The 20809-nt window shown below is 41.6% G+C and overlaps 2 protein-coding genes across 8 annotated transcripts in view; one reads left to right on the forward strand and one right to left on the reverse strand.

Moving 5' to 3' along the window:
• Positions 1–20809, reverse strand: part of CDC25C (cell division cycle 25C) — a 391961-nt gene that overhangs the window by 77845 nt on the left and 293307 nt on the right. The gene's annotated exons all lie outside the window — the stretch shown is intronic.
• KDM3B (lysine demethylase 3B) overlaps positions 1–20809 on the forward strand; it is a 50495-nt gene that overhangs the window by 2051 nt on the left and 27635 nt on the right. For 3 of the 6 annotated variants that reach the window (XM_080987066.1, XM_080987068.1, XM_080987069.1), the window contains exons 2-12: positions 4318–4485; positions 4965–5078; positions 6505–6610; positions 8110–8234; positions 8848–8916; positions 10058–10636; positions 11964–13209; positions 14173–14374; positions 17233–17447; positions 19026–19178; positions 20648–20755. In XM_080987066.1, coding sequence (XP_080843192.1) covers positions 4318–4485; positions 4965–5078; positions 6505–6610; positions 8110–8234; positions 8848–8916; positions 10058–10636; positions 11964–13209; positions 14173–14374; positions 17233–17447; positions 19026–19178; positions 20648–20755 — 3085 coding nt within the window. Of the gene's footprint in view, positions 1–3661; positions 3704–4293; positions 4486–4964; positions 5079–6504; positions 6611–8109; positions 8235–8847; positions 8917–10057; positions 10637–11963; positions 13210–14172; positions 14375–17232; positions 17448–19025; positions 19179–20647; positions 20756–20809 lie in introns of those variants that run through there. The other 3 variants (XM_080987065.1, XM_080987064.1, XM_080987067.1) reach the window with 2 other exon arrangements.

Genomic DNA, 20809 nt, shown 5'->3' on the forward strand with positions numbered 1-20809 from the left:
TCAGAGGTATACTGCCTCTTATGCTGTAGTTGTATATAGCCGTTAATAGCCTTTTTCTCCCATGAATTTGTCTCATCCCCCTTTCAACCCAAATTGGTGACTGTCAACATCTTGTGGAAGTAAATGTTAAACTAAAACAAAACTGTTTGAAGAAGTCTGATTCTTTTCTGTTCTTATTCTCCCACATTTCCACTTAGATGGATTCCCTGGGTTCTAATATTTTAAGAAGGGCAAGAGAAACATTCCCCTCTCTGCTCTATGTCGTGCAAATTTTGTTCACTTCTGTAATCTGCTCCCTTGCTCAACTTTTTCAAAAACTGAATAGACCAAATCCTGTTATCTCTTATGTATATATTCCAGTCTCCTGATATATTTTCCTACTTTTCTGTACTTTTCCCGAGCTCTACAATAACTGGGCTTCTGAGCCCCACAGGGGTGCTGCAGAAAGAAGGTAGTTGGTGAAGGGAGCCGTGGGCTCATAGGGCCTCTGCCATATGAGTACTTTGAATTTAGAGATAAGGCGATTAAATGGTGATATGAAAGAAGTTGATAAAATTATGCATGGCATGGCAAAGTTTTTATCCTTTCATAACACTAGAAATCATTGACATCCAGTGAAGCTGAATGTTGGAAGATTCAGGAGATATGTGGTGCCATTTGGTGATTAGCTTATATATTTTGAGTTTATAACACTGTGTAGCATCCTCATTAAAAGTCCCGGTATAACTGACTAGATTTTCCAGGAAAGGCATGGTCAAATACAGATATGATTGACCTCCCCCTTTCAAGATTTCTGTCCACATTTTTACACTGAACAACCAGGAGCATCTGTACATGCTGAAAAAGAAGTAGCAGTAGATCCCTGTAGCAGTTTCTGCCCATACTGGAGTGTAGAACAGGGAAGGGCCATAGTTGGTTGTGCACATGCTTAGCATGCAGAAGAACCTAGAGGTTTATTCCCCTCGCTGGGAAAGAAAGAAAGTCAATGTAGACAATATAGGGCGGCTAGATGGACTATACAGATTTCTGTGTCGGCAACAACTAGGCTCCTGTATGATTTTTATGTGCAAACATGCTATGAGTGATGTTTTGCACTGTGTTTTGCAGATTTGTTTCAGTGGACCTCTGAGGGTTCCTCTGCCTGAGGCATTCCCAAACTGTGGTTCATGGACCATCAAGCTTCAATCAGGTGGCCTGTGGTGTATCTATGAATTTTTGGTTGAAGACACAAGATGGCAGAACCCTTGCATTAAATATTCATATTGATTTTATTATTGTTGCTTTTATTATATTGCATTTTAATGTATTACAATTTTAATTCTATGGACATAAAAGAAATAAAAGCGGCAATTAAAATGCAATTAAAATCATATAGCATCTAGCATAATCATAATTGCTATAACAAATTGAAACATAATTTAAGTGTTGCACCAAACCCTTGGCAATTTTCAAGTGGTCTGTTTTATAATTCTCTCTTAACACTTTTCAGAGTTGTGTTGGTGGGAGTGATAGTCTGAGACAACTGGAACCAGGATGAGAAATTAAGACTTAGATACGTTCAAGTTTTCAGAATACAATGATTTATAATGGGGTGTCATCTAGGTATTGTTACATTGGGCAAGTTACTTTAGTAAAAATGCTTTCAAAGAGACTTCACATGCTTAGCATGCCTTGTCATTATTTAGTGACAGTGAAAGGCTTACTTAATATGCAGTTGGCAAACAATTTGTTTAATTTCTGTGCATGGTATGTTATAATCTAAAAGAGGACATGTCCCTTTCCAGGGTAACGGTGTGCAATGCAGTTGCAGTGTGGAAGATCTGCTGGGGAGACTCTTTTTGTCCCATCAGCAGCTGAAGTGCAAGTGAGGATGTGGGAGGGTTCAGCTTAGACTGAGGAGCTCCCTGCCTAGGGAAGTCAGTCTTGCCTGCTCTCTTTCTGTTTTCTGCCATCTGGTTAAGGCAGGGGTCTGCAACCTTTAAGACAAAAAGAGCCACTTGGACCCGTTTCCGAAGAAAAAAACCTGGGAGCCGCAAAACTCGTCATTATAAAAATAACTTTTTTGTCACTTTTTTATTATTTCTTTGTTTGACCCCTCAGAATTACTCCTCCTCATAGAAATAAACGTTAAATTAACAAGTTACCTTTTTGTGTGTGTGTGTTCTTCACTCCCCTTCAAAACAGTGACCAGCGTACATGCCCCCTTTCAAAGCAGTGACCAGCGTACATGCCCCTTACAATGTAGCGGGCGGGTGGGAAGGTGACGTCAGGACGGTGCGTGACTAACGCACGCACCGCCCCCATGCGACGTCACAGCCAGTATAGCGCCCGCCACAGTGGGGAGTGTCGGGGCGCACAATGCGCCTCCTCCCCTCGCTAGTATCCGCCCCGGAGCCATGGCAAAGGTGTAAAAGAGCCACATGCGGCTCCGGAGCCGCGGGTTGCAGACCCCTGGGTTAAGGTGTTCTTGACCTGCTGGGTTTTTTGCTGATGCCCTGACTTTGTGTATCTTATCTTCAAATTTTTAAAGCTCTTGTTAGGATTATCAGTAGCTGTTTGGCTATTTTGAAGATGCTACCAAGTGCCTTGATTTTTTTAAAATGGGAAGGTGGGATATAAATACATTTAATTATTAAGCAATACTAAATATATAATATAATCAGTATTAAACAATTAAAAGCCAAAACTTTGCAAATTTTTCATCAAAACTCAGATAATATAGTAATTTAATAACAGCTCAGGATACAGAGCAGGGCAATATTTTTAAAATAATGTAACATTTGCATTAACAATCCATTACAGACACTTCATCAAATAAAGCTAAACATCAGGAAACTAACCACTAAGGAATCTAAACATAAAAATCCAAGCAAAAAAATAAAATGAAACAAGATTGGGAAATGGCAATATAAAGCAGAAAATATGAAATTTGAATTACCCTCAAAAGCATTCTGATTCGCTCCAGAGATCAATATTGTACTAAATACAATAATAAAGTACCCAGCTAGCTCCTTATTTGTGTGTTCTACATACACCTATTAATCCCTCCTGTCTTCCAGGGGCAAAAAATAGAAGTAAATAATGCTTTATGTCTCACTAGAGGTAGCAGGTATTAGAGCACCTCTCCCACTTTTGCTTCCACCAGCTTCTCATTTACTGAAGGCAGAACATCTTAACCCACCCAACAGAGAGAGGTGAAGGCCTTCCAGCTCCCCTTCATCCAAAAATTATAGTACTTGCTGGTGACAATTTGTTGAGATGTGACATGATTTCCAAAGGGGCAGAGTCAATTTTATATTTATGTTGTGAACTGCCCTGAGATCTATGGATGAAGGGTGGTATACAAATTTAATAAATAAAATAAAATAAATACAACGTGGAATATCTCTCCTAGAAAATGGTACGTCCTGGAGAACAGGATTTCTCCTGGGTGATTATTTCCCTTCCAGCTTTAATACAACCAGACTGTTATATAGCAGCTCTGGATCAGAGAGGGGTTGGACCAGGGCAGCTGCAAGCCTGCACACAGGTTCAGACACAGATAAAGACATGATCAGGAGTGGCCATGGTAGTGTCCAGGGAGGTCTGTCAAGAGCTGGAGATGAAAGACAGGAGATGGGAGGCAGCTGAGTAAGAGGAATTATCAACTTGAGTGTTAAAATCTCCAGGAAGAAGCATGGAGATGATGTTAGAGAGGAAGAAGGTATGCCAGGCCTCAAGTAGACTCTTTTCCAGAGTGAACTTCAAACAGTGTGACAGTGGGCAAACGTTAATGTAGCTTGAGGAACTAAATTACAAATAAATATATGGCATTAAGTTATTGTAATCTAAGATTGGACAGATGAGGTTTCGTTCCTGTGATCACATCAGGTAGATCACATCTGGAATGTTGTGTACAAACATTTGTTTGCATAAGAAAGCCAGGTACTTCCCCCACTGTTTCTTACCTTATGCATACCTCCATGCATGTAGACAAGACTCTGCCTCTCTCCCAAGCCCTGTATGGGAAAGGGGTGAAATTCTGTCACCCTTGCAGCAGAAAAAAATGGGTGGGGTGCAGAGGAATCTCTTGTTTTTTCTTCTCCGCACTGCATCCCAAACTGAAGAGACCCTGGGCTCTTCCAAAAGCCCCCTTTGCTTGCGTCAGAGGTGTGGCAGTGGGGATAAGATAAAATTTGTAGTGAGAACAGGTAGAGGTTTATCTGGTAAGCCAAGCTGATATTTGTAGACCCCTATTCATAACAAGCATTTTGCTGACTGATTGTTGTGACTTTGCCCACATGTGTTTGAAAGAACCCATTCTGGGATCTGTTGCAGATATTTGTGGAATTTGACCGGTGCAATTGGAAGCAACACGCCTGGGTGAAAGTTCATGCTGAAGAAGTGATCGTTTTGATGCTGGAAGGGTCTCTTGTTTGGGCCCCTCGAAATGACCCAGTTCTGCTTCAGGGAACTAGAGTGTCAGTTGGGCACTGGCCTGCGTTGGTGAGTATCTTCATTTAGCTTGTTACCCTTGATAAAAAGCATTCCTTATGTCAAAGTCTGAATGGTGGATTGTTTTGTTATGTGTCTCAAGGCCTATTTTTTCCAAGTGTCTTTGTTTCTTGTAATTCTTATCTAGGCCATTGTGAAAATGTATTCTAATAAATGGAAACATGTAAGATTAAACCTTAGCTGAGGATTTTTATCCAGCTGAATAATACGGTTTTAGAAACTTTTTAAGTTGAAGAGTTACTTGGTGTGCTGTTGTATCTATATTAACACCCAAGTTATGAAATAAACTCGAGCTTCTGCTAGATAGTTGATTGATTCCTTTCAGCAGATGATGGAGTAAGACTTTTTCTCGGAAGCATCTAAGGAGGGTAAAAAGAGTGAGGAAATACCAGTTATAATAGCACTTTTAAGAAATAAGTATGCTACCTTCTGTTTTCATGCAGTCGTGTTTTTTATATTCTCATTCACAGACTTTCACTCCCTTGGTTGATAAGCTTGGCTTAGGTTCTGTGGTTCCTGTAGAGTCTCTTGTAGACCGAGACTTGAGATTCCTGTCTGATGCCACTGGACTACGTCTCTTCCAGGTATACTGTTTGTTTGTTTGTTTGTTTGTTTGTTTGTTTGTTTAGTTATTTTAGTTATTTTAATTTATTACCTGCCCTTCACCCTAAGGTCCAGAGTGGGTTACAACAATTAGCAGTGTTAGAGGTACATGTGGTAGAGGTATCATGACTTCAGCAATATGGTCCTGGAATTCTCTCGCTTTTAGCATTCTCTTCCATGCCAGTTAAGCAGGCAAAAAGGGAAGCAAGGCAATAAGCAGGCAGAACACTTACACAGCTAATTCCATTAGACCAAGAGGACTAAGGTCTGACAAAGGTCCGTATAGTTAAAGCTATGGTTTTCCCAGTAGAGATGTGTGGAAGTGAGAGTTGGACCATAAAGAAGGCTGATTGCCGAAGAATTGATGCTTTTGAATTATGGTGCTGGAGGAGACTGCAAGGAGTCCCGTGGACTGCAAGAAGATCAAACCTATCCACTCTTAAGGAAATCAGCCCTGAGTGCTCACTGGAAGGACAGATCCTGAAACTGAGACTCCAATACTTTGGCCACCTCATGAGAAGAGAAGACTCCCTGGAAAGTACCCTGATGTTAGGAAAGATGGAGGGCACAAGAAGAAGGGGACGACAGAGGATGAGATGGTTGGAGAGTGTTCTCGAAGCTACGAACATGAGTTTGACCAAGCTGCGGGAGGCAGTGGAATACAGGAGTGTCTGGCATGCTCTGGTCCATGGGGTCACGAAGAGTCAGACACGACTAAACGACAACAACAACACATGGTCAATGGCTTTTGATTTCAAAAAGTGGCTTGCAATATGGCATGAGGATCTGCAATGAAAACAAAGGCATGGGAAAATCCCACCTTCTTGTGCCTAAAATAGTTCTTTAGATTACGAATTTAATTTAAAGCACTTTAGTGCTAATGAAATGAAAAACAATTACATGTACCAAGCTTAGCTTTGTAGGCCTTCATAGTTTTTGATGGGGTAACTGACACTCAGGACTACTTCTCACATTATTTTGTGCTGGAAAAGCCTCTTCTGTGTGATGTGAATTTGAGCAAGTTGTTTTTCTCTGTGATAGGCAAAGTACTTCCAAGATATTTAGTATATGTAAGACCAGCTGGCTTTAAAATCTTGCATTATGGAATGTAGTAGTTTTGGGGTTTGCACTGGCTGGGGTATAAATAATAAAAATTATAAAATTATAATGCAGTGGTGTGTGCTGTAGAAAAGTAGCCTGAGTACACTATGTTTCCTCATGTAGACCAATCCCTTAGAATTTAAATGCAGGATAAACATTAAGAAATAAATCCATACATTTCTGTCACCATGGGGAAGGAACATCAAGAAACAGAGGGAAAAGAAATCATAACAATCTAGGCCATATAAATTATGCTTTTACCCCGTTCTTGAACAGCTATTACATATTTTAAAAAATTGTTTGCAGATGGCAACTGAAAGTCAGAACCAAATTCTCCAACAACAGCCAATATTGAGGGAAGCTGTCAATTCATTGGTCAGTGATCAGAAGCTTCAGGAGATATTTAGCAGAGGTAAGATCAGCTGGTTTTAGTTTTTTAAGGAACCTAATTGGTTCTCCTGGAAATTATATTCAGCTTACAGCTGCTTCTTAAGATCCTAAGACCTGTTCCAGCTTTATCATAGGTCTGTTACGTATGACGTTTCAAGATCTTGAAACTGAGGAATTAATTGAGCTTTGCTGTGAAGGAGAAAGCTCAGTTTTTCCTAAATTTTCATTTCCTTAACACTCTGTTTTCTTGTTTGAATCAGTTTTGTTGTTTGAGTATGAACTTTAGCTACCCTTTCAGGAGAAAAAAATGTTTATAGTCCTTATTGTAACAGTACTCTGGCATGCTAGAGGAATGCAAGAAATCAGTAGGGTAGAGCAACTATATTAATCTTAAGTCAAGAGACAAGAAGAGAATCAGCCATGGAGAACCACTATCATTAGTCAAAAATTAATGACTAAGACAGTTGTTATTAATCAAAGGTTAATAAAGAAATACATTGAAGAACGACTATATTTAGTTATATATTATTAAAATAAGAGTTGGAGAGAGCTATTCAGAGGAGCTTAAATGTTCCTGACTGGCTTAGATTTGAAGGAGTCGATTTCAATGACTATCAAATGTCATATTGGAGCTATACGATTGACGACTAGTATTACATGTTTAGCATAGAAGGGATCCAGAATACTCTGGCCAGAGTATTGATAAGGGGTTCTGATCAGAAGTATGTGATCCTCTTGTTGGAGCACCTCCTCTAGATTCCAGGTTGTTTTTGGGCACAGTTCAAAGCATTGGTAATGAATTTGAAAGCCCTAAAAGGCTTTGAATACCAGTGCAAAAAGATCTGAAGGAGAGATCCTTCCGGCAACACTGGATTTGTGTTTGGTGGGGATACAAGAGAGTACCTGGCACCAAGGTGGCTGCACCAAGGCCCTGGAACTGCTTTCCTTCCTAGGAACAGCTATCCAGCCCGCTCTCTGGCCATTTTCTGACAGCTGGAGTCCTTGTTCAGACAGACCTGTAGGTTATTGAACTGAGGGTATTTTGCTGCTGCTAGTTTTTAATTTAACTGACTATTCTTACTCGTTTTGCTTCTATTTTTATCTTCTCATACGTTTGTAACTGTATATTTAGTTCGTTAGCCTGCTGCATTGGGCCACTTACTGTGGCAAAGGAGGGCTTTCTCCAAGCATTCATGGAGTAGTCACAGATATCGAGCAGCTATTGTGTTTGCACAAATGGTTTGTTAACTTGTAGGTGTAAAAACAAAAGCAAGAAGAATTCAGAATAAACATATCCACTCTTTGCTGGAATTTTAGAAACAGACATGTAAATGAAGACACAGAACTCCACAGTATTGTGGTGATTACTTTTGTTATCCCTTGTCCCAAAACATATCCTAATAAAGCTTTATTTGTGTGTTACATTAAGAGACCAATGCTTTAGGTCCATGCTCACTTTTAATTCTTGGTGCAGTGGCACTGGTTTGGCTGATAGCATTCTCGCTTGGGGTTCTTTCCCAGGTCCTTGCAGCATCCAAGGTCAAAGAGTGAAGGTGTACCAGCCAGAGGAGGAAAACAGCTGGGTCTCTGCTGTTGTGAGCTGTCAAGATCCTATCACCTGTCTGATGGAGGTGGTTTTGACTGAGGTGTGAAGCTTTTCTTGCGGTTTCTTGATGCCTGATTTCCTTTCTTCATTTAGCTACCAACAGTTATTTACATGGTCTTAGTTATGTTGCGTGGACTGTGACATTTAATACAAGCACACACAGCATGAGCAGAACTCTGACAGTTTTCAGCATTTAAGCAAATTCTAGTCTTTTATAGTTGCAGCCAAGAAAAGCAGTCAGAGTGGAATATCCTAATGGTTAGGGAATGCATCATTTTCAAAGTACAAACATCACCTCCTGCCTTTCTACCATCTTACATTTATTTCAAGTCTCCTAAGCTTATAGAGCCAGGCTCTTTTACAAGTCCTCCTTAAAGAAAAGATTGCGTTCTATATTTTGCCAAAATCATTTTTGCAACCATGAAAATGTATGTACTATTAAAATGGAATAAGTTATGTAAAATTACTTCAGTTACATTTATAAGATTGAAGATTGAAGATGATAAGGGATATGGAATGGGAGCACAGCTTGCAGGGAAAAGGCAGGTGAAGAGGGACATTGGGGAAGCTGCTTTTATGATCAGTATCTTACCAGTCTTTATGACTGATTTTGTCTTCTCTCCCTCTCCCCCTTTGTTGCCCACAAAAATCAGACTGGTGAAATCAAGTCAGTGGATCCCCGACTGATTCATGTAGTGATGGACACCTCTGCACTGAACGAGGTACACATACTGTGTTGCACCAGGTCATTATATTAGCAATAATGTTTTAAAGATCTCATCTCAAAAACATATTATGACAGCTGTCTTAAATGTATCTATATTTTCATAGAGCTATTAGTTTGACTTCCCAGTTAAGGCTTCAGTCCGTTACAGACTTAAGCTGAGTAAATTCCATTGAATTCAAGGGACTTATGAATGAGTAGGTATGCATACTATCGTGCTATAAATCTTTTAGGTATCCTGGTCCCAAGCTGTATAGGGTTTTGCACACCAGTACCATCACCTTGCTCCTTGCCTAGTAGCTAATTGGCAACTAGTGCCAATTCAGCCCCAGTGAGCAGTCAAGTCACTGCATTCTGCAGTAACTGCAGCTTCTGGGCCAACCTTAGGAGCAGCCCTACTCAGAGGCATAGCAGTACAGTGGTACCTCGGATTACATACGCTTCAGGTTACAGACTCCACTAACCCAGAAATAGTACCTCAGGTTAAGAACTTTGCTTCGGGATGAGAACAGAAATTGCGCAGCTGCCGTGCGGCGGCAGTGGGAGGCCCCATTAGCTAAAGTGGTGCTTCAGGTTAAGAACGGACATCCAGAACGAATTAAGTTCTTAACCTGAGCTACCACTGTAATAGAGGATAGCAGTGTGTGGACTACAGTGATCATCGTATCCTGGTCCAGAAACAGCCATAGCTGTCTGACCAGCCATAGCTGGTAAAAAGCATTCCTACTCAGTGAGGTCACCTGACTCTCTAGTGACAGAGATGGATCCAGGAGCACCCCAAGACTATGAACCTTCCTCTTAGAGTATACAGCTCCATCCAAAGCAGGCAGCTGATGAACTATCTGGATTTGGGAGCCACTCACTCATCGTGCCTCTGTCTTGCTTTGATTCAACCCATTTTGTTGGCCCTCATCCAGCCCACAACAAAGTCCAGGCAGTGGTCCAGAGCTCTTGCACAGCCTCTGCTGTTTCAGATGTTACAGAGAAATAGAACTATGTATCATTAGCGTACTAGTGACACCTGACCCCTAAGCCCCTGATGTTTAAAGCAATGTATTAATTGTTTCATGGCCAGGCTCATTTAAAACCTTTGGCACTGGCTTCTTCTTTGTAGTGATATGTGCTTTTATTTGTTATAGGGAGCTTCTCTAAAGGCAGCAAAATCATCAAAAGGAAAAAAGAAGAGAGAAAGTGTGGAAGGGAAAGATGGACGAAGGAGAAAAAATTCTTCCGATACTGGGTGTGATCATGCAACGAAGAAGCTAAAGGAGAGGGGTGAAGTGGATAGCAATGGGAATGATGGAGGTGAGGCAAATAGGGGAGCTTGGAAAGGATGCAGCAGCAGCGACGTGACTCTGGATCCAAGGGCCAAGCAACTTCCTCCATTTGTCCCTCAAGTTAATCGCAGTATTCGTTTTGCCACATACACCAAGGAGAATGGCCGAACTCTTGTGGTCCAGGATGAACCAGTGGGTGGTGAGCCACCTATGCCCTTTACTTCCTTGTCTTCAACTGCTTCCCAGGCACTGCTGAGTGGCAGTGGTAACCAAGAAATGGCAAAATCATTAGAGCAGGTCAGCCAAGTCCAGGTGCCTGCCCCTGCCATTATTGCTACAGCTGGGCCAACGCCAGCTACTGTGCGGATTCCAGATGCTGGCATGTCAGCAGCTACTGGACAAGAAAAACAGAAGGCAGGCCATTTGCCTGTTCAGGGAGAGGTAAGCCATTTACAGTCAGCAGAGTAGTGATAATACATAGCACATAAATATATATAGCATTTTGTATACCTTGTCTTGCTGTAACTCTTAGAATAGCTGTGTTAAGGCTATGTACAGCTGTACAGTTGGAGCATTATAGCGGACTTGAGATCCTTACCTGTTATGATTGATGTGGCCATCTAGCAGGATGTGGAATACTACGACTGCAGACTTGTGATCTGGTAGGGTCTTACATTTTGCTCAGTGTACAGTGTGTTCCTCTCCAAATTTATTCATTAGCGAAAGGGTGCTGGGTTTCACAGTAAAGAAAACTTGAATTCATAGCCTCTGGTTTAGTATATCTTTATTGTCCATAGGAACATCCCCCCCCCCAAAAAAAGTGATTTCTATAGCTACGGGGGGAAGCTCATGGGGAAAATATGGCAACTAAACTTACAAGAGAGATCAGTGTGTTTATATTTTAATCTTCTATAGATAGGCAAAACAATCCTACTTGGTCAAGGGAGAGAGACTCAAAGGCAAACAAAGCACCAAATCCAAAGCCCTGCTGGGCTTTGCAGAAAAGGGGAAAGTGTCATTCCTCTTTTTTTCCTCCTCCACTAGAGGCTTTTTTAAAAAATGATTTTTCCTGCTATTGGGACCATTGGGAGGCACAATAACTACGCTTGCCCCAGGGGTAATGTACTTTCGTCCTGTTTCAGGGGCATGTCGGGATCCAAAGCCTCCCCCAGTCCACCTGCAACACACTCCTCGAATACCCCCTTTTTGCTTTCTCTGCCATCAGAGCAAAAGCAAATGAATGACAGCCATGGAATTTTTGACACTTGCAAGGCAGCCCCACCCATAGCTCTCCCTCTTCCTCACATAAAGGGAGATCTGCAAAGTCCTGGGACCCCTGGGACACCTAGGGACCATAAGATGGTAGCCTAGAGGGAGCAGTCAATAATTTCGGAATGGTTGTTTTGATACACATGTTGCCATTTTAGAGTAACATTTTAGAAATTGAATTAAAAATATTGAATTTCATTTGTTTTTCTTTTCCATTATACCCATTCTTGTTAGCATTTTGAAGCAAGGTTTGCAGAGATACAATAAACTCATTTAAAATTTTGAAAGTTTTAAATTAATTTGGGCAGCCTGCAGAATCTGGGCATTTTGTCTCATACCTCGACTGTGGTTGTACAACATGTATATTTCTGATAAAGAACAAGCTGCCAAGAGATACTGTAAAGGCAGTATATTGGGGAAAATAAAGCAGGCTTCGGGAGAGTGTTTTGTCTTCTCTTGGGAGAGGAGAACAACTGACTGGTTTCCTGTTTTGTTTCAGATTTCCCCCAATTCAATGTTGGCTTCATCAGGGTTTGGAGTGGCACACTCAGCTGGTTCCCAACCTGTGGTGTTTGACAGCGGGCGAAGCCAGTCCAATGGAGTAATAGCTCCAGAGAAGAAGCCTGTTGGATTTCCATTTGGTAGTAGCACTGGTCATGAGGTCCAGAAAGACTCTGATTTATCAAATAACTTGTTTTTTCAGTGCATGTCCCAGAATCTTCCCTCCAGCAACTACTTCACAGCCTTGTCAGAGAACCTGGCTGAAGAGCCCGCTAGTCAGGACTCGTTAAAAAAAAATTCAGAGAGCCTGAGTGCGGGCATCTGCAAAGGTAAAGCTCTTGCAGGAGAAGCTAAAGCTGGGACTCAATTGGGCAGTTCTGTGGACCGGAAACTGCCAGCGGAATCTATGCCCACTCTTACTCCAGCTTTCCCCCGAAACATTATGAGTACTCGACCTCCAGAAAATCACGAGAATCTCTTTTTGCAACCCCCAAAACTCTCACGAGAGGAGCCCTCAAACCCTTTCTTGGCATTTTCAGAAAAATCAGAACTCAGTCCTTTCAGCAGCTTCGCCTCTTCCTCTCAGCCAGGAGCAACTGCTACTCCTTCTTCAGTTCTTGGTTCCAAGGCAGCTTCTGGCTGGCCAGATTTGCACACTGGAGCTGACTCTTTAGCTAAAAAGAAAAGCTTGTTTATAACGACTGATTCTTCCAAGATCCTGTCCAGTGCACCTACTTCAACTCGCTTTCCCGGTGTTCAGAGTTCATCTACTCTGGGGAATGGCCGTTCCACCTCACCTATCGGAAGCTTGACACAACCTATTGAAATGCCCACGCTCTCCTCCAGCCCAACAGAAGAAAAGCCATCTGTTGGGCCTGGGCAGCAGGACAATCCTCTTATGAAAACCTTTTCTAATGTGTTTGGCAGACATCCGGCTGGCTTTTTCTCTTCACAGGCAGAGCTGGCACTGGAGAACAAAAACCCCTTTGAAACTGTGAAAAGGTTCTCTCTAGATGAGCGCAGCATGCCGTCTAAGCAGGATTCTGATTCCAGTACCAATAGCGACCTCTCGGATATGAGTGATTCTGAGGAGCAGCTGCACACCAAAGCTTGTCTGAAGGGAATCCCAGAGCATCTGATTGGGAAACTGGGTCCTAATGGCGAGCGGAATGCGGAACTACTAATGGGCAAAGGAAAAGGGAAACAAACCCCTAAGGGCAGGCCTCGCACAGCGCCCCTGAAAGGTGACCGCTTTAAAGGAAGGGTTATTTGAGGAAGGCTGAAGGAGGGCTGCTTTTTGTTCTGTACTTCCATATTATCTGTGCGGTCAGCCATGTGGTGTGTGACCTTCTGTCAAATATGTCCTCTGTGCATGTAGCCAGAAGCAAGGCATCAGAAGAACACACCACCAACCTGAGAGTCTTACACCTGTCTGCATGTACTTGCAGTTCATTTTTTGGGTGAAAGCATTATCTTGCATTCTTCACATTATAGAAAAATGTTTACTCCCCTATTTTCAGGAAATTATAAATGGATACAATCTGGTTGCTGTCAGAAGTACATGTATGAACTGAATGTTAACTTAGAAGGACTGCTTAGGGAGCACAGCAATGTATGCTACTGTACTAATGTGACTAGATGTTTCTGCATCTTGAAACCCCTAATTAATATTGATACTTTAGAGCAAGTTTAGGAACCCTTGGTATGAATTCTTAAGTCCCATGCAGACTTTTTTTTTTTTGATGGGAAAAGACTAAATGCAGAGTGGGAGTGGAATCATGCCTGCTTCTGATTTTGCCTGGCTGAAATTAGGAGTGATAGCCATCTTTACTCAGTTCAAATAGAGCCACTGAAAAATGTGCACAGAGTACTCCCATTGAATCAATGGATAAGTTACTTGAATTTCACTTAACTGTATATTACCTTATGTTTGCTGAAAGGCATGTAAATATGTAGGCCTGATCGAAGCACTGTCTTTGATATGTAGAGATTATCTGTATCAGGCTTGCATGTCCAGGCCCCTATGCTGATGCCCAGTTTACAAATGTCAAGTACAGACAAGTCCAGTCCTGCTCTCTATCAAACTGAACATCAGTACAGTGCTACATTCTATAGGAGTCAGCATTAAATAAGTTCTACTTGGAATTTGACGTCCTTTCCCTCTGTTGTTCTGTTGAATGCCTCTAATTGTTAACTTTGCTTCATAGTTGGCCAGTCTGTACTGAAAGACATGAGTAAGGTGAGGAAGCTGAAGCAGTCAGGGGAAGCATTCCTCCAAGATGGCTCCTGTATCAACGTAGCCCCTCATCTGCACAAGTGCCGGGAGTGTCGGTTGGAACGCTACCGGAAGTTCAAGGAGCAGGAACAGGACGACTCCACTGTAGCCTGCCGCTTCTTCCACTTCCGCAGGTAATAAAGCTCCCTGAGCATGTCTTGTTGGTATACTGTGCTTGTTGCTGGTTAATGTGTCACTTGGCTTTTAAATATTTTAATGGCAAGATAATGCTAAGTAATTTCATCTCTTCAAAATTGTACATCCTTGCTGCAATGACAGTTGCAATTCCTGCTGTAGCTTCTGAGGGCTCCTTGCAGGCATAGAACTTTCCATTGAGCAGTGATCTCTGAACCCACTGGCACTTCTGTCCACCTGGTGCTTTTTCTTAGGATCATAGAATTGTAGAATTCAATCCCCTGCAATGCAGGAATCACAGCTAAATAATCCCTGACAGACCTCTGTTTAAAAGCCTCCAGTGGAGAATCCACCACCTTCCAAGGTAGTCAGTTCCACACATCATCTGGAAACTGGCCTGTAAAATTGCACCAGAATAACAGGATGGCCATTTAAAGCAAGATTTTAAGATTTAAAAGCAAAAACAAAGATGGATTTTTAATTTAAATACTATTTTTTATATTTTTAAAAAACATTTCAGGTACATTGCACTTTAAAAAAAACACTTTCATTCATATTTTACTATAAAATCATTTAAACAAACTGGTTGAATTTTACACTTAAAACCCAATGCCTCTGTCAGGCATACTGAATTAAAACCTGGTTTTCTATATCATAGAACAAACCATGAGATGAGATGAAATATTTTATTTTTGAGGCAAGCCAGCATTATACTATGGGTACTGCATTATTATGACAATTAAAAAATACTGAGTTCTTACCTGCTAATGTGAGCATTTACTTTCCCTGTTACAGAGAGAGATGGTGTTCTTAAAGTGGTATCTAATAGGCCTCCACTGATAGGAGACTCTTTGATCTCATGTAGGTGTCCATCAAGGAACAAGGAGGGGGGTGATTTTTTATTATCCCCCCCCTCACTAGCTCTCCTGCACCCCCCCAATCTGTTCTGGAGGATGGGAGGGTGCAGGAGAAAGGGGGAATTGCCTCCCTTCCCTTTCCCCTGGCAGAAGTTCCTGTTGGATCAGAGAGACTCTGGTAGTGATGGGATACCAACTGGATACAATCCATAGTAATTACCCCCCTTACTTTTAAAATGTTCTGGGGAATTGGTCCATGGACCAACATACCCAGCTGTATTGGATTGTGTCTCTTGTATTAAGTTAACAGTTTTGCTTGCATGCGAGCAGAAAACAAAACAGAAACCTATTAATGACAAAATATTCCCCCTTTTCTAAACCGATAAAATTGTGTGATACAAAAGGCATGTTGGTTGCATGACCAGAGACCAGAGACTTTGAATTATTCTCATAGATAGTACTAAGTACTGTAGTGTTTGAGCTACAAAACAAGATGTGTTGATTATTATAGCAAATAATAGGTGTGTACTCTTATTCTGGAAATGCTTGTATTTAGTTGGGTTGTATCCAGCTAAATTATTGCATACACAGAAGCTTCCCCCAAGCTGCTGGAGCAGATCTGGGTGTGGTGCAGGAAGGAGGAAAGCTCTGTTGTGGTTGAGGAAGCTGTTCCAGACATGCAATTATTTAGTTGAATGCAGCACCATGATCTACATCCATATTTTTTCTTGGTGATTTAAGCTGCATATTAAAATCACCTTGATTTAAGAAATCCATTCTGAAAAATAGACATCTGTTTCATAAGAGGGTGGTTACATGCAGGCATTTTGGAAACCGTATGAGTCTGGCCTCACAGAGCTTTAGATTTTAGTGTGCATTCATGAAGGATGTTAATTGTATAAGACACTAATATGTAAAAAAGACTAAGTTGCTTGGCAGGATGTCAGTGTTACAGAAATGTGGTTAAACTGGCTTGGAACTAGTTGAAGTGGCAAAAGATCATGGATTCATAAAACCCACGGTGATGCATACCCTGCTTTAAACCATACTTCTCTGTACATATTAGTGCATGTTGTGCTGTTGAGTATCTGTTAACTCATTTGTGATCTAGTGAAGAAAAGCATGGGAAAAATAGTAATTATTATTAAGAATTTTGCCTTCTAAAAATGGCGGTGTTCAAAATGAAGAAAATAGTTGATTATAATGTTTGTGCATCCTAAATAATATTGCCTCTTTTTGTTTTGTTTTTAAGAATCCCTCTGAGGCAGGGGGAAAGCATTGCTCAATAGCAGGACAGCCGTACATGCAGAAAGTCCCACGTTAAATTTCCAGTTAAGACTAGCCTAGATAATGCGCTCATTTTGTGGGTAGGAGCTGTTTAGGCAGAGTGAGTGAGGTGTTAGCCAAGGCCTAACCATTTTAAGGTAGTTTATATGTTCTCTGAAAGAAATGGTGACAATTTGTTTTGAAATTCAGAGTTCCCCACTTTGTTTGTAAGGAGTACTTGCTTCCAAGCCCACTGCCCATTTATTCCCTGCTCTTTAACCAGTTACTGGACCATAATACGACCTGTCATTTTAATCCCATTATTGCTTTGGTACTCAATAGTTTTTGGTGTAGGGCTTTATCAAAAGTTTCTTGAAAGTGAGTGGAATTGGACTCATCCTGCCCCACGTGCTCATTGGCACTGTCAGATAACTCTAAAAGGTTAGTTTGCAGAAGCCATGCTTGTTATTCAGGAAGACTTGCTCTTTTATATGCTTGGTAATTTTTATCTTTTAGAAATGCTGTCTACCAATTTTTTTCAGAACAGATGTTAAGCCAACCAGCCTCTAATGATACTTTCTAACAAAGGTTTCTACAGCACCGTGTCTTCAGGAACAAATCTATCAATTGTACTAGTTCTAAAGAATAGTCATGGAGGAAACCTCCATTTCATTTGTGTTTTGAAGAGATTGTAGCTAATGTGCTCTTTTAACTAGCTCATAGTTTTGTTTCAGACTGATATTTACTCGGAAGGGTATACTACGAGTAGAGGGATTCTTGAACCCCCAACAGAGTGACACTGACGCTTTGAGCTTGTGGATCCCGTCTACTGCCCCTGCAGAGGGAATTGACCTGGAAACTTCCAAATACATCCTGGCCAATGTTGGAGACCAGTTTTGTCAGTTAGTTATGTCTGAGAAGGAGGCAATGATGATGGTGGAACCACACCGTAAGTTGGTGTTTTCTTTTAATGCGTGTGTGTAACTGGAACTCGATTATTGAAAAAGATACCCAACCCATTACTCTATGGTTTATTCTGCAAGTATTTGAATACCTGCAAGTGTTGAATAGCTAATGGAGTTGCCCTTGTGGAGTTTGGAAGTGGATGGTGGCCTCTTTCTCACATACTAGTTTGTCCAGCCAATGATCTAAAGCAGTGGTTTTCAACCAATGTGCCGTGGTCCCCTGGGGTTCTTTAAATGATGGTCAGGGGTGCCGCGGGCAACACTGGCCTCTATCCCTCTTTCCTTCCCTCTCTCCTCTGATGCCATCTCACGTCTCTGCTTCCCAAAGGCTTGCTCAGCCGTTTGTTGCAGCTGTCCTGGCTACAAGCTCCGCAGGTGAATGATGCCTCTGGGGCTGACCAGGGGGTGCTGGTTGCCAGAAGTTGAGGTGGCCTCGGAGTAAGCAAGCCAGCCAGTCCACCAGCCCTTGCTGTTGGGAATGGACAGACAAGTTCTAGGCCCCTGTGGGGCAGTGTGAGGAGGCACCTCTCTTTCGAGCAGGGGAGGCAGCTCAGAGACCAGGGGCAGCAGCTGTGGCTGCTCAGAGGACTCCCAAGGAGAGGAGAGAGGGAAGGAGACTAAGGGAGCACTCCACAAGGGAGGGTGTTCAAAAAAGGGTGAGAGGCTGCCAGCTCTGCAGGCAAGGGGTGAGATAAGTGGGCTCCTGAGCCCCACAGGGCAGGAAGAATGTAACTGGTCAAGGGAGCCATGCACTGAAAAAGCTTTAAAACCTCTGATCTAAAGGATAGTGATATTCATTTTTCTTTTACATATCACTTCTCTGGAATGCATGGAATTTATGAAAATGTCTTAATCAAACCTTGGCCTACTAATCTGTTAGAGGACCAATTTTCTTAAGTCCCATTTTTGCATTATATGCTGTTAAGGAAATTACTCCCACCTAGTTACATAAGTCTTCATATAAAGGAATCTCTTAAAAATTGGCAATAAGAGTATAGGAAAAGCCCTGCAAGATCGGACCAAAGGCCCATCTAGTCCAGCATCTTGTTCTTACATTAGCTAAACAGATGCCTGTTGGAAGCCCTCAAACAGTACCTGAGTACAACACCACTTTCTCCACTTGTATGCAATTGGTATTCAGGGATATGTCGTCTCCAACAGTGGAGGTGGAACATAGCCTTCATAACTAGTAGCCACAGCTAGCCTTACCCTCCATGAATTTGACTAGTCCTCATTTAAAAACATCCAAGTTGGTGGCCATCGCTGCATCTTGGAAACACCCCCCCCCCCAATGTCTCCAGAACTATTGCATGAATTATCCTGAATCCAATACTGTAGATGTGTGATCCATGCATTCAAAGAATGAGGCCTTTTCTGGAATTTCTCAAACTCTTGTCTCTCAATACTACCATCACTTCTCTCAAACACGTTTTCATTTTGAATTTGAACCACTTTTAAGAAATTATTGTAAAACCAAGAAATTGTTGTAAACCAACTTTACAGCATGGTTGTAAAGTATAATCTGTTAACATGTGCCTCCTTGATTTTATTTATTTTAATAGAGAAAGTGGCCTGGAAGAGAGCTGTACGCGGAGTGAGGGAGATGTGTGATGTATGTGAAACAACACTGTTCAATATTCACTGGGTTTGTCGCAAATGTGGCTTTGGGGTGTGTCTGGACTGTTACCGTCTCAGAAAAAGCCGTCCACGCAGTGGTGAGTACTTGTTATTTGTCCAAGAATGCTGCAAAGTTTAGATGGGCGTTCTGCTTTTGGTGGTAGGATTGGGGAGGAATTGTTCTGTGTGAAGGCTAAGTGATCAGTTTGCTGTGTTGCTAGATAAGATAAAGGATGATATGGATTGAGAGTATTGGCCTAATTTCCTCGGCTGCTGCTTCATCCTCCTGCTTCCTCATGGCAGCATAATACAGAATTACCTTCTATGTTGAGCTTAGCCATGCCTTCAAGAACAGGGATGGCATGTATAGGATCATCATGTAGAATGAGGACAGTTGGAATAAGGAAGAACATAGGGAATCGCAGGTAAAATTCCTAATTTTGCACTAGGGATAGCTTAAAGAATTCACCAATGTGTTCTTAAGGAGCTTTCAACATGGCACAGTTGACCTTTGGAGTAAAGCATGTCATCTAATTGCTAAAATAGGCCTTTAGTTATTTTCCAAGTGTCAGGTATTACCATTAAAAAAAACCAAGGTTTGGGATATTACAGACCCATCAGCCAGGAGCTAAGAAGGTCTTGTATTGAAATAACTTTGGGTTCTTCCATTTCATGTTTCTTTACCGGGTGGGAGAGCAAGGGGGAGGTGTATGAATCTCTCTCACCCAGCCTCCCTGGAGACAATTCTGAAGGAAAATAACTTCTGAACAGGTTACAAAAGGCTTTATGGTTGTGATTCATATAACAATCCTTGGTCATGCATAATTTTGCAATGCTCTAGGTGTGCTTTTGCTAGTAAAATTGAAGCCCTTGCTGGAGTAGTTTTTACTTCATTAGAGAATGCAAGCCCTTTCAATGCTTTGAAACTAAAACAGGAACTGTGTGCTGACTAAGGACAGATGGGAACAAGGGTTTCTGTCTGATTTTTCTATTTTGTCCTGTGAACTGTCCCAACCTATCATGTCTTTTGTAAAAAGGAGAATGAATATAATGTTTGAGGCAGGATGTTCCATATTTAAGAGGTAATGTGATAATCTAGCAGAAAAGCAAGCATAAGGCTGCACAAATACACGTAATTGATACACATATAGATTATTGATGCACAAGCACATTACTGAAAGGAGTTGTGGAGAGTTTCAACAGAGCTTGAAAAAACATCTTCCAGTGTGGAAATAGGACAGAATATTGATTCTAGGTTTGTGTGTTCATGTTTTAATCTTGCATACCTAACATTTGATGCATTGACACACCTTTCATTAGCACAGCCTTCATTACCCCTCCAGCTGTTTTGGACTGAAACTCCCATCCAGCTGCGACTGTCTCTGAAGGGTTTTAGTAGCACATTAAGCACCACAACAGACGGCTGTTGCATGTTTTGTTTGACTACGAAGAGAGTGCTCAGCAAAACCTGCCACCTTTGAATTTATTAGTTTGAAGCCGTTGTAGTACTAGAACATGCAAGCAAGCATTTCGAAAGTTAAAAGATCTAATTGTCTTTCTATTTCAGAGACAGAGGAGATTGGTGATGAAGAGGTTTTTTCATGGTTGAAGTGTGCAAAGGGACAGTCGCATGAACCAGAGAATCTCATGCCAACACAGATAATCCCTGGCACAGGTGAATCTATGTCCCATCATGTCTCTCTTCTTTGACAGATTTTATCCCGCTTTT

The sequence above is a fragment of the Podarcis pityusensis genome (assembly GCF_964106645.2).
Source record: "Podarcis pityusensis genome assembly, chromosome: 2".
Lineage (NCBI taxonomy): Eukaryota > Metazoa > Chordata > Lepidosauria > Squamata > Lacertidae > Podarcis > Podarcis pityusensis.